At 41.1% G+C, this 12,703-nt stretch overlaps 1 protein-coding gene across 1 annotated transcript; it reads right to left on the bottom strand.

Annotated features, from left to right (window-relative positions):
- Window positions 1-8,381: 8,381 nt before the first annotated feature.
- LOC116614508 (RNA-directed DNA polymerase from mobile element jockey) lies at window positions 8,382-11,437 on the bottom strand. Its single transcript, XM_048730258.1, has 2 exons — window positions 8,730-11,437; window positions 8,382-8,403 (listed from the first exon to the last, which is right to left on the bottom strand). The coding sequence occupies exons 1-2, from the start codon at window positions 11,435-11,437 to the stop codon at window positions 8,382-8,384; spliced, it is 2,730 nt and encodes a 909-aa protein (XP_048586215.1).
- Between the last annotated feature and the right edge of the window lie 1,266 nt (window positions 11,438-12,703).

The following is a 12,703-nucleotide window of genomic DNA, read 5'->3' as shown; positions in this document are numbered from 1 at the left end:
ATAAGAACGGTCCAGCCTCAACTGAAAATTAGACGTCCTTGTATGAAAAAAGAGTATATTTCTATCGGCCATTTCCATATGATGAATGCAAGAAAAAATCATATTTATATTCATGTTTTCGATACTGTGGAGCTAGCGTAGATCACAATGTTTTCGTCGTGTAATAAGCTTAGAGTTTTCTACCACAGGGACAGGGGAAAGGAAATTAGAAAACGAACGTCAAAGAAAACATTAGACTCTTTCACGCTAGAGAAACGAGCTGGAAATCAAGCCTACCAAAAAACACCCAACTGTATTGAAAAAAAAAAACCTAATTTAATAACTTTTAACTTCTACCATCTCACGTTGTTACTCACAAACAAAAGAGTACGTTATTTCTGTTATTCGCTTTTTTTACGTTGCGCGGGGGATGTTGTCGAGCTGATAAGCAAACAACATGCTGACGTGTTCGACATGGTGACGAACGATGCCAATGTTAATATGGTGAATCTAACTAACCGGGAGCAGAATGCTCAAACCTACCATTTTCTAGCTTTCATTCAGTATCACGTCAACATGTTTAAGACGCCATGTTGAATTGCGTCCCCTAAAATCGTACCAGCATGCTATTCGCTTATCAACTCAACCCAATTCTCGTAATGAGAAATGATTCTAACCACCCTAATCCATCCGCGATGTTATTCAGGCCCAAAACTCGTCACAGCTTCCCAGTTTTCTTCGGCTTGTTAATTTTGACCACACGGCAGAACAGCATGGGTAGAACACAGTGTGTGACGTCAATAATGGGAACGTCGTTGATTGGCTACAGCTATATGACCTTGCCAAACATGGATGTTCACCAATGTCTACAACGTTGTAAGATGGAAACCCAATGCCAAAGCCTAGGTTTCAATGTTAAGAGCAGCCTTTGTTGCCTGAACAACCGGACTGTCGGGCAGAGACCACGTGAGCAACACGCAGATGTTGATGCTGTTTACTTCGAAAATCCTTATCGAGGTAGAGAAGGGTAATGTTATAAAAGGCGTAATACAGCTATGGTCTGCAAAATGTTTTTTTATTTTATCTGTACCAGGAACATAACCAGTCAATACAAAAGGCCCAAATAGTCGTGTTCGTAAAACAGAAAAATAAAATACACCAAAAACTGGTATTCGACTCTGCCCCCCTTTCATTGTAAAAAATTTTTTGGTGTTTCCCCCCCCCAGAACCGCAAAATTTCAGAGCCCTCCTCCCCCCCATACGACCTCGATAAACAAAAAAATATTTTATTCTGTAAAATTAATACAGCAAAGTTGCCCTTCTTGTCCGAGATGATGATCAAGTATTCATCATTACTTCAGAATCTGACATCTCTTCTTCACAACTTTCAGTTTCGGCCTTCATAATTTCATTTTTTTTTTTTTTTTTTTGCATGTAAAATCGTGTAAAATGGTGCAGGGTTGGGTTGCAAGGAAATCATTTCCTCAATTAGTTGCTTGCAGGAATTTTTTCGAAATTATCCCCCCCAAAGTCACGTGGTCCGCCCCTAAGGACGCCTGTGAAGGAGTATACATTTGTATTTATTTGGTCTTGTTAAAAATACTTCTCTGTAAAAAAGGGAAATAATGTCCAACATCTAAAGTATAAAACATTGCAAGATATCGTTTTGTAGATTTGCAAGCTCCACCACTGTGCCCCCCCCCCCCCTTTTAGAGGACCTTTTTTTCGGGGCCCTCGGTGTATTTAAAGAACACTTCCGAAAATTTGTCGAATAACAGTTTTGGGTGTAGGGGCATAACCAGGATATGTTTAGGGGGTAGAGAAAGGTGCGCAGAGAGATATCATAAATGTTTACATGTGGAGATAAAAAAAAGCTTGTGAATAAAAGCTAGCCAGGAAAACTGTATTTTCTCTGGCGATTATTCCTATAAAAATCGTTCTGGTCAAGAGGGAGGGGGAATGAGGGGAGGGGCCTGCGAACCCATTTTCCCCTTGTGAGCGCCAGATTTCTAATATGATTTGCTTTATCTACATTTGCGGATACATTCAACGTTATAAATTCTCATGCTCGATTATTCCACTGTGCAGGTCGCCTCGGCTCTATGCCGGCAGTTCCAGGAATTTCTTGTGCTGAGGTTAAACATGATTCAGTCAATGTAGTCAGCGGTGTATATTGGCTCATAAATATGCAGTCAGGTTCTGTGGCAAAATCTTATTGCAACATGACGACTGAGTGTAAGTGATTTCTCCCTCTAAGCCTAAATTCAAACGTTGTATTATCCTTGAGCCGTATTCAATGCAAACGAAGATGAAACGATCGACTCGATTCATTTGCATGCATCTATTGTGTACTCATTAGATCTGTTGTGGAGTACGCAGGTCCAGTATGGGCCAATATTCCAGGGTTCCTTGTCGATATTGTTGAGGGCATCCAAAAGAGGGCCCTCCGTATCGTTTTACCCCATCTACGATACAAGGAGGCCTTGGACGCCTGCGGGCTCCAAAGTCTTGCTGACCCTTCGATCTGTAATTACTGGAGGCGTAATTAATAACGAGCATGAATACTCACTAAGATCTGGCAGTATGAATACCTACAAACATATTTCTGTAACTAAACGCTTTGAGGACTTTGTAACTAATCGATTTCTGTAATATTATAACGTTGTATGTGCTGGCCCTTTGCCTCAATTCAGTCTGTAATACTGCCATGGCAAATGAATAAAACCCTATCTATCTATCTGTCTGTCTGTCTGTCTGTCTGTCTGTCTGTCTGTCTGTCTGTCTGTCTGTCTGTCTGTCTGTCTGTCTGTCTGTCTGTCTGTCTGTCTGTCTGTCTGTCTGTCTGTCTGTCTGTCTGTCTGTCTGTCTGTCTGTCTGTCTGTCTGTCTGTCTGTCTGTCTGTCTGTCTGTCTGTCTGTCTGTCTGTCTGTCTGTCTGTCTGTCTGTCTGTCTGTCTGTCTGTCTGTCTGTCTGTCTGTCTGTCTGTCTGTCTGTCTGTCTGTCTGTCTGTCTGTCTGTCTGTCTGTCTGTCTGTCTGTCTGTCTGCCTGTCTGCCTGTCTGTCTGTCTGTCTGTCTGTCTGTACGGCTCATGGATAATATGACGTTTGAACTTAACCAATTAAAGCCTACAATAAACACTGGCTCCAGGCATGCGCAGTACCATGACGCAGCCCCATTAATGTCAAAAATGTATTATAATTTTATTTTTAATAGCTATTTGTCTTCCCCCCGAGATTGTGAGGGATGGGCGCTAGGTCCCAGAAATTTATTTGAAATTTAAAAAATTCTTGCCTTGAAATGACTGTTTACAAAGGATGAATGCTAGTTGTCTCCTGAACATTCTCCTAAAATAAATCCAGGTTCACATACCTCCTAGACATGCTAATTTCACTGTGGTGAAGATAAATTTTATGCGTTTGTATTAGTGGTAGAGACATGCCCGGGCGAGCTATGTCAGCATGGAGGCACGTGCCACTATCGGGGGTTTGGCACTTTCACGTGTGCTTGTCTGGAAGGCTTCACGGGAAAACATTGTGAAACAGGTACTATTGTTTATTCATTTTAATAATCATTTAAAGCCGCATTGTCACCAGTTTACTTCCGGTCGGTTACGTAACAATCTCCGATGATTTTTAACGGAAAACGCGAAACATATGTCTATTGGAAGTTTCTTTGAGGGTGTGATCGATAATTTAGAGCGGATGGCCTGTTAAATATCTCGTATCTAATAGATTCTTTTGTCTTTTAACGGTTGAGGTTTCCGTCGGACCTCCGGAAGTAAACTGGTGACAATGCGGCTTTAAGGTTGGTTTTTCACTAGGATACCAGCGCGATACGAGAAATTCTAAATGATACTTCAATATAACCAACTGCGGTTTACCGAAAAAAGTTCCACAATTCTTTGGTTTCTTTTTTCCCAGATATCAACGAATGTCAAAGTAGACCATGTTTGAATGGCGGTTCATGCACGGACGGCATAGGTCGCTTCACTTGTGCCTGCGTTCCAGGTTATATAGGTCAAGTATGTGAGATAGGTATGTTTTTATTTATACTGGATTTCTTTTGCTTTTCTGAAAGCTGATGTATAATCTCATAAAGCATCTAAAAAGTTTTATTCTATGGCTTTTGAAAATTAAAACGACGAAAAAAACAACTTTCGCTTTTGCGCGAAAAAAGATTAGTTTATCGATCGATTTCAAAAAGGCGGGAAAAAAGAAACTCGCGCGCGGCCAACTAAAAAATGTAAAAGTGTGAAAACATTCAACATAAGACGACAACATACCAAGCAGACATTGGGAGTGAAAAGATATTGTTTTTTAGTATCCCTTAAGACGTGAAAGAAGAATGATCCATGTGCCCAAATGAATGGACATCGGAGCACAGTTTATCGTTGTTTTTGAGGCGGTAACATGATATAATTCAACGACTTTTCGGGCTATTTCTTCCTATTTGCACCTGACAATCTCGTCGGGATAATGACACTCCTACTCAGGGTGCTTATCGTCTCCTATTATCAACTTCAAAACCTGTTTCTTTTTTGGCTTTGGCTTTTTGTTCGATTTTGTTTTAGCGAAATTCGGGCAACCGGACAAAACAAAACCAATAAAACAAGCTCATAAAATTTCCCGGTCCGGATATGGAAAAACAACCATTTCTGTCTATTCTCTAGGTAATAGAATTCGCTGTCGCACAATTTGTAGTTTGAAGGTGAAAAAAAAAAAAAAGCAAAAACAAAACAAAACAACAGCAACAGAAGATTGTGAAAATGTTCCGTAGGGTAATACGCAATTCCGCAATAAGGCAATACAGGAATGCCATGACAACCAATTAGCCAATCACAGCGCGCGTACTATCGTAGCCATATAATAAAAACGTATCATCGCTTACATTGTCTCACCACATGATTTTCAGGATATTAATCAGACCGACATGGCGGAAAATCATGACATGACGCTTCATATTAGCCCATTTAACATCTGATAAGATGGAACATTTCTCTAAGTACTTAGTGAGTAATAGCAAACAAAATATCAAATGAGTCTTTTTTAATTGATTCGACTTTTTGTAAAGTGTCATTGAAATTTGAGCTTTTCGTCCCTAAGCCCATACATAGCGCAAGGATGATCAAGGAAAAATATCTAAAAAACACAATCTCGGTATGTGTATTTTTGTCTCACGTTATTTTTATTTTGAAAATTAGTCCGTAATACAAGGAACTGATGGCCATTGTAAGGAATTGGGTCTTCCTTTTCTGTCTAGAAATGCGTATATTCCAGGTTTTCCGTCATGTTATTCAGACCCCATTAAAGTCCCTATTACGGGGGCGTAGTCAGGACTTGAAAGGGAGTAGCTGTCATAGATAAAATATGAGAAAGGTCTGGCTTTTTTTTAATAAAGCCCTGCTGTACAAGCAATGCCACTATTTGCCGCTCCGTTCGGCGAGGTAGAGGAAGGTTGTTAAACTACTTCGAATTAGTTCCCAGTATGGTAAACAAAAAAAAAAAACAAACAAAAACGGCGAAAACATGGCCATGCATTTGAACGAGGCCTTATAAGAAGTTACTGTTTTATTTTGTTGCCAGGGGGGGGGGGGTTCGCGCCTTACATCACTGTGTTGACATGTATGTCGTTTCCGTCCACTCATTTTTTTTTTGGGAAGTGTAGAAGTCCGCTCGTAAGGCCTAGCAAGGTTTGGTTAGATTATCTCATTTTTCTATTGTATTCTCGTTCTTCGTCTGTAGTGCATCAATCCAATGTTGGGAAATCTTCTGATAGCTTCTACATGACCCATTTTTTATCTTTAGTCGCTCCTGAGTGTGGTTCATACACTGCTTTATCTGAGGCCGATAGAAACGTGAACACACCCTTGACCTCCCGCCAATGTGACAGCCCTCTGGCCACTAAATGGTACCGCTTCACTGGACCTGCAGGATCTATGATAGCGACCTCGTGTGTACCAATCTACAGGTGCAACACGGACAGCACAGGGTGGTTGAATGGTACACATCCCACTCTCTCAGAGGGAATCGTCCCTCGACAAGTGTGCTTTAACTGGGATTATTGTTGCATGTTTAGTATTAATGTTCGAGTAAGAAACTGTGGGACATTTTACGTGTACGAGCTCTCAGAGGTCTCGCATTGTTCTTTGCGATACTGCAGCCAGAACTGAACCCTCTAAGTATAGGGTTCTGCGGAATCAAGCGTATATTAAAGTGGAACTAGTAAATAAAAAAAGCCCAAATAGTCGTGTGCGTGAACCAGAAGAATGAATACAATACACCAAAAACTTGAATTTGCCCTGAAGAAGTCTTATTAACGACGAAAATTTGGCAGAGTCGAATTCCAGTTTTTGTTGTAAAGTGGAACTAACATATATATATGATGACTGGTGGCACCTACGATTGCCTGTTATATACAATTCCCTTAATAATATGTCCGGGGTAATTTTAAAGGATTTATAATTTATAAAAAGGGGTTGTATTTTGGAGTACTTTTCTTAAAGCAGGGTCATGTATATCAAGATTATTATCCTAGACAGAACGAGTAGACATCTGACAGAGATATAAAGGGTTCGGTAGAAAGTAGAATCTAAATATGTTGAATCAGCTATTTGAAATAAAGTTGCGCTCGAGAATTCCTGTAGCGTAGCCTCAATTCAACATACAATTCCTTCTAGAAACCCCGTGAAAACAGCGGCAAGTTCGGCCACTGCTATGCTTTGGTAGCTTGTAATGCAGGCGTTTACGCTGTTTTTATAGCCGCCATCTTGGATTTTGAGAATTCCGAGATGGCGGCTACAAATCGCCTGAAGCTGGTTTTTCGCTATAAAACACCGGTTTAATGCTAGTTCCAGGTGACAACGAGCATAGAAAAAGTTGGCGATCCTTTTCACAGCACCTGGTCAAACACGATTTGCAAACAGTGTTGAACAAGCGCCTCGCCAGAATTCCAGCCGTTGTTTGAACGGGACTTAACATGACTTTATGTGTGATTTTTAAGGAATTTGACCGTCAAAAATGGGCTCTTCCTAAATGTATCAACACATTAACCTAACCCTAACCCTAAGGCCTCTTGCCAAACAAGGATACATGTTGCCTGCAACATTGGGGAAACATCGGCAGATATGTTTCCTCTGCATCGCCCGGCGGATGCGCAGTCTGTTAAACCTCTGACCTTCGCAAATTGTAAACAAAAATGGCGGCCACGGAAAGTGTTGCGCTTGCAGCTATAATGATCAATTGAGACCTTGAAGACGAAGAAAATAAGCGGAAAGACAGCGGATTTACGAGTGATATTGAGTGCCTTTATCTTCCTCTCTACTGCCTCTTTTCTGTGTCTATTCGTATATTCTTTGTTGAATATGCCCCATAGACATTTTCTAGACTCGTAAGACACAATCAAACGCTCTATTTCTTGTCTGTCCAGTTCCTCTCCCTTTTCTTTGGACTTTTTGAACAACAACAACATTTTCGTCCGCTATTTTGATTTGGTACACCGCGAGCGTTGCCAGGCAACGAGCCTAGAAAATGTTGCCTTGCGTGGCCAAACGAGGATACATCCGGGAAACAATGTTTCCAGGCGCTTGGAAACATGAAATGTTTCTACCTCGCTGTGGAAACATTTTTTGTGTCGCGCGCAACAATGTTTCCGAGATGCCAAACTGGGAAACGTCGAGGAAACATGCGCGCGGACAACATGTTTCCGGCAACATGTGCCATCGTTTGGCTAGGCCCTACCCTCGTCCATTTAGGAAGACCCCAAAAATGGCACGAATTACACCCCGTAAAATATAATAAAAGTACCTTTTCTTCGTACTCAACACGACTATTCAAATGAGCACAAGAAACCACACTTTTAGGCAGAAGAAGCCACCCATTCACAAAAATAATAACAATGTTAACATAACCTCGTCCCAGGCGATCTTTTATTTATTTATTTATTTAATGACTTTGCCCACGGAGAAAAAAAATACACATACATAATACGTTATACATGAGAAACAGAACATAAATACATACAATAACGAAAGGGCAGGGTATCCGCCACAGCTAGGCCAATTACGGCGGACCCGAGTTTAAAATGTGTAAAAGTTACAAGGTCACAAAAACTAAATTAGAAACAACATGAAATTTGGTGCGTTAGCACCCTGGCCCGATTGCAGGTGAGGCAGACAGATTTCCATGAGCGCGGATCCTCTGGATCGTAAGTTATCGAAAGAGCATTTAAGTAGTAATTTAATAAAGCGCGCTTGAAAGAAGCATGGTCAGAGTAGCTAGAACTATTTAACAAATTAGTGAGAGTGTTCCATATTCTTGTACAACGGTTTAAATATGATTTTTGAAAAGCAGAAGTTTTGCATTTGCGAGCGAAGAATTGTGGTGCGCTTGAGTTTGCAGATGATCTAGTAGGACGGACTGAGCGAACTTTGGGAACAATTGATGGATTAATATTGACAAGCCCATTTATGATTTTATAAAAGTATGACATGTCCAAATATTCGTGCCAATACGATAGTGGCAATAATTTAAGTTGAATAAGTCTTTCTTTGTATGTTTGGCTGCATCTAAATGGGAGTCCTAACATGTACTTGCTAGCTCGTCTTTGGATTCTTTCAACTCGTCTAATCAGGTCCTTTGTCTGCGGTGCCCACAGTTGTGTTGCGTATCCTAGGTGAGGACGTACTAGGGCGAGATACATCGATCTTCTTATGTTGGTTTTCTTTATGGATCTTGAGTGTCTTCTAACGAACCCCAGCGTCCTGTTGGCCTTACTACATGCCTCGTCAACTTGCTTAGTCCAAGAGAGGTCGTCTGACATCCAGACGCCGAGATCCTTCTCCGTCTCAGTGCAGGCTAAAGGCAAACCGCCAAGCGAATATGTTTTGAGAACTGGTTTACGCTTTCGCGAAACCCGCATGACTTTGCTCTTTGTTTGATTAAATGTCATGCCTGTCGATGCCGCCCAGCCATTTAGACTGTTCAGGTCAGATTGTAACACATCCGTGTCGTCCGCCGAGTTGATAACATTAAAGACCTTAGTGTCGTCTGCAAATGTCGCAACACTGCATGAGCAAACTGAATCTGGCAAGTCATTTGCGAAGAGGACGAACAGTATAGGACCGAGAATTGACCCTTGCGGGACGCCGGAAGTCACAGGTTGACATGTTGAGACCCCCCCTGGAATAGCTACGCGTTGGCTCCGATTGGTGATATATGATGTAAACCACTTCAACAGATTTCCGCCAAAACCATATTGGACTAGTTTCCGTGTTAGCATACGGTGGCTTACTCTATCAAAAGCCTTTGACATATCAAGGTATACAACATCAATTTGGTTCCCATTGTCTAAGTGAGAGCCAATAGTGTCAAGGACTTCCACCAGCTGGGTGACACAAGAGCGGCCTGCAATAAACCCATGTTGACACCTCTGGATGAGGCAGTGCACCCTCTCTCTTATCTTATTAAATACACAACGTTCCATAATTTTCGACACAACAGACAAGAGTGATATCGGTCTGTAATTTTCAACTTGTTGAGCAGAGTCTTTCTTGTAAACAGGAACGATATGAGCAATTTTCCATTCAGAAGGAAATTTGCCAAGCTTGATAGACTTATTGAAAATCTGACAAAGAGAGGGAGCAATCACAGCCGCGGTCTCTTTTAGTAATCTGACGGGGATGTTATCTGGTCCAGAAGCTTTACTGGCGTCCAGCCCCCTGATAACCGATATGTCATTTATATCGAATGAAATATTAGATAGCTCGGGTACAGGGGGTGCACAATGTTCCGGGTCAGTGTTTAGGTCTTGAAGAGAATCTTTTAAAAACACTGAAGCAAAGTATTTATTAAATAAATTTGCAATTGCTTCCGGATCATCAGCTGTGGTTCTTAGTGGCGTGGGGTCCTGGGAACCAGTGGGTGGATTTACGGTTGCCATAGAGACCTGAGATGGGAGCCCACGTGATTTGGATTTCTGTTTTAGAACAAACCAAAAGCGTTTGGTGTTGTTTTTATAGTCCCGTTCGAGAGACTGGAAAAAGTTTTCACGACTTTCCCGCAGTGCTTGTTTGACTTCCGCACGCAGCGCTTTGAATTTTTCCCTCAGAGACGCTTTAGCAGGGGTCTTTTTTAGACGCCTTCGAGTCGTTTCTTTCTTCTTAATTAGGTCGAGAATAGTTCCATTCATCCAAGGTACTGGATTGCGACCCCTAAGCTTTTTGGATGGAACGTGATCTGCTACGGCAGCCAAAAATAGATCTTTCCAATTTTGCCAGTCCGTGTCAATATCGCTGTTTTCGTTAGAGCTCATTGTCAATTCTAATGCACTGAGAGAGGCGCGCAAGCCATCAAAATCGGCTTTTGTATAGTTGTAGACTGAACGGTGGAATTTGGACGGTGCTTTAACAAACGCAGAGAACTCAAAACAGACCACACCATGATCGGAAAACACTCCTGCTTCATTAGGAGACAATACCTCATTCACACATACTTGATCGGAGGCATTAGTAATAACCAAGTCAAGTATTTTATCACCCCGTGTTGGAAAATGGTTCATTTGTGATAGATAGTGGTCATTAAGAATCTCAGTGAAAGAAAGCTCTCTGGCACCTAATGATTGTTCTTCTGAGGCCCAAGAGAATTTTGACATGTTGAAGTCTCCGGAAATTAGCATAGTATCAAATGAGTCACAGGCATAATCAAGATAGTTATTAAATTTTTCAAGCCATACATAAGGGTCGGAGTCTGGATCAGGCCAGTAAAACGACGAGAACAGGACTTTCCGATTGCAACTTGTAGTGAGTTCTGCTGATACAACTTCAAGATCTTGAAATAAAGTCATGTCCGGTTTCCATTCCTTTATCGCCTTAAAACTGTCTGATTTCGCTGCAATAAGCACACCCCCGCCTTCTCGATCGTTGCGATCTCTTCTATAGATGGTGTAGCCAGAATGAAATACCTCTTCATTACTAATACTGCTGTTAAGCCATGTTTCGTTAATAAAGACAATATCGGCGTTCTCTGAATACGCTAGGTCTTGAACGCGCTCTGAGTTACAGACAATGGCCGATCCTACTTTATGTGTGCTTTTAATACTCCTGGCATTAATACCAAGGCATTTGATGGAGCTGTGTCGAAGACCTGCATTAGCTGCTGGGCCAGGTTGACTAATAATATCACCACATAGGAGTAGGAGTCCAGGAATAATGCTGACAAAGGTTCTGTGCTTCCGAAATGCTGATGTTATCATAGTTCCTTTGCTTGGTTTCCGCCGGGTCGTAAATTGTCCTAATGGCTTGAACATGTTCCATGTGAAGTTTGTTAATCCTTCAACAGGTCTCTTTCCATGTAGATCACATTTTGGAGTGATTGTGTGAGCATAGATCTTTGAGGAGATTGCTAACAGTATAAATAAAGCAGCAAAAGCAGAGGAGCACGCGCCAGTGCGTCTGTCCGCCATGATGAATCAAATGCACCAGGATCTTCGGCGTTCTTACCGGGTTTCCTGTGTTTAGCCTAGTCCCAGGCATTCTTACCGGGTTTCTTATTAGGAATCCTGTGGCTGTAAGAGTGACGTCACAGGAAACTTCTTCTCAGCCCCTCACGGCCTCCTACAGGATTCCCGGACAGAGCTGGTGCTAACAACCTTCGGATAGTCCTGCTTGAGTGCGCATGCGCATTTCGTCCCTGTATCGTCCGCACACCCCGGGTCGCACTTATTGTAGGATGAATACTAAAGTTAATGATAATAAAAAAAAAACTAGATTTGAGGAGGAGAACCAGTTATAATAGCAAGAAAAGTGACAGCACCTAAGAATACAGGAGATTGAAATAGAAATGCTGAAAAGCGAGGACCGACGGTTAATTTAGATATGTATACAGTATGGTCAATAACTTCAAATTTTAATTTCCCATGCTAAGACAACATAAGATAATGCCCGAGTCTTTTTTCTTATTATTTTCTCATTTTATATCGTTTTGGAGCGTTTATCTCTGGTATTTAAAAAGCTCACACACACACAGGTCAGTGCTTTGATTTCTTTTGAGCTTCGATAACAACTTGGGGATAATAACAACGAAAATCAAATACAGTATAAAAATGAATAAGATAATGTTGTTGAAAATTGAATATTAAATTGTAGGAGATTTTATCATAAATTTTAAGTCCTATGTCTAAACAATTATATTTTTCCTACCACTGAAACGTAGAAAGAAAACATAGCCTTCATAAGATGCAAAATCTACAAGAATTGATAATAACCTACTATGTCAAAATGTTCAGCTGCTCTCTGTTTACACTTACTAATAATAATAGCATGATCGGATACTATTTCTTTCCGAGGGAAGCTTACTAACGACAATAGATGGTTCAAAACTGTCTACAAAGTACTTTTATTCTAGTTCCCGCAGGGGAAACAGATGTAAGACAGCATACTTTTACTTAGGTCTTGATTTATTATAAAACAACGTTAGACTAGGTCCATGTGGGATGTTGTTTCGTTTCTGTACGCATGCGTGTTAGTGATGCCACAGAACAAAACAGTTGAGCTTACTAACGACAATAGATGGTTCAAAACTGTCTACAAGAATTGATAATAACCTACTATGTCAAAATGTTCAGCTGCTCTCTGTTTACACTTACTAATAATAATAGCATGATCGGATACTATTTCTTTCCGAGGGAAGCTTACTAACGACAAAAGATGGTTCAAAACTGTCTACAAAG

Source organism: Nematostella vectensis, chromosome 7 (genome assembly GCF_932526225.1).
Source record: "Nematostella vectensis chromosome 7, jaNemVect1.1, whole genome shotgun sequence".
NCBI lineage: Eukaryota > Metazoa > Cnidaria > Anthozoa > Actiniaria > Edwardsiidae > Nematostella > Nematostella vectensis.
The sequence above is the reverse complement of the archived record's forward strand: the minus strand, read 5'-3'. Positions and strand labels throughout refer to the sequence as shown.

Excerpts from the sequence above, each read along its gene's own strand:
- LOC116614508 (XM_048730258.1), bottom strand. The coding sequence starts at position 11,437 with ATGGCGGACAGACGCACTGGCGCGTGCTCCTCTGCTTTTGCTGCTTTA. Across the intron at positions 8,404-8,729 it reads AAGGCCAACAGGACGCTGGG|TTCGCTCAGTCCGTCCTACT; the intron begins GTTCGTTAGAAG and ends TTGTTCCCAAAG.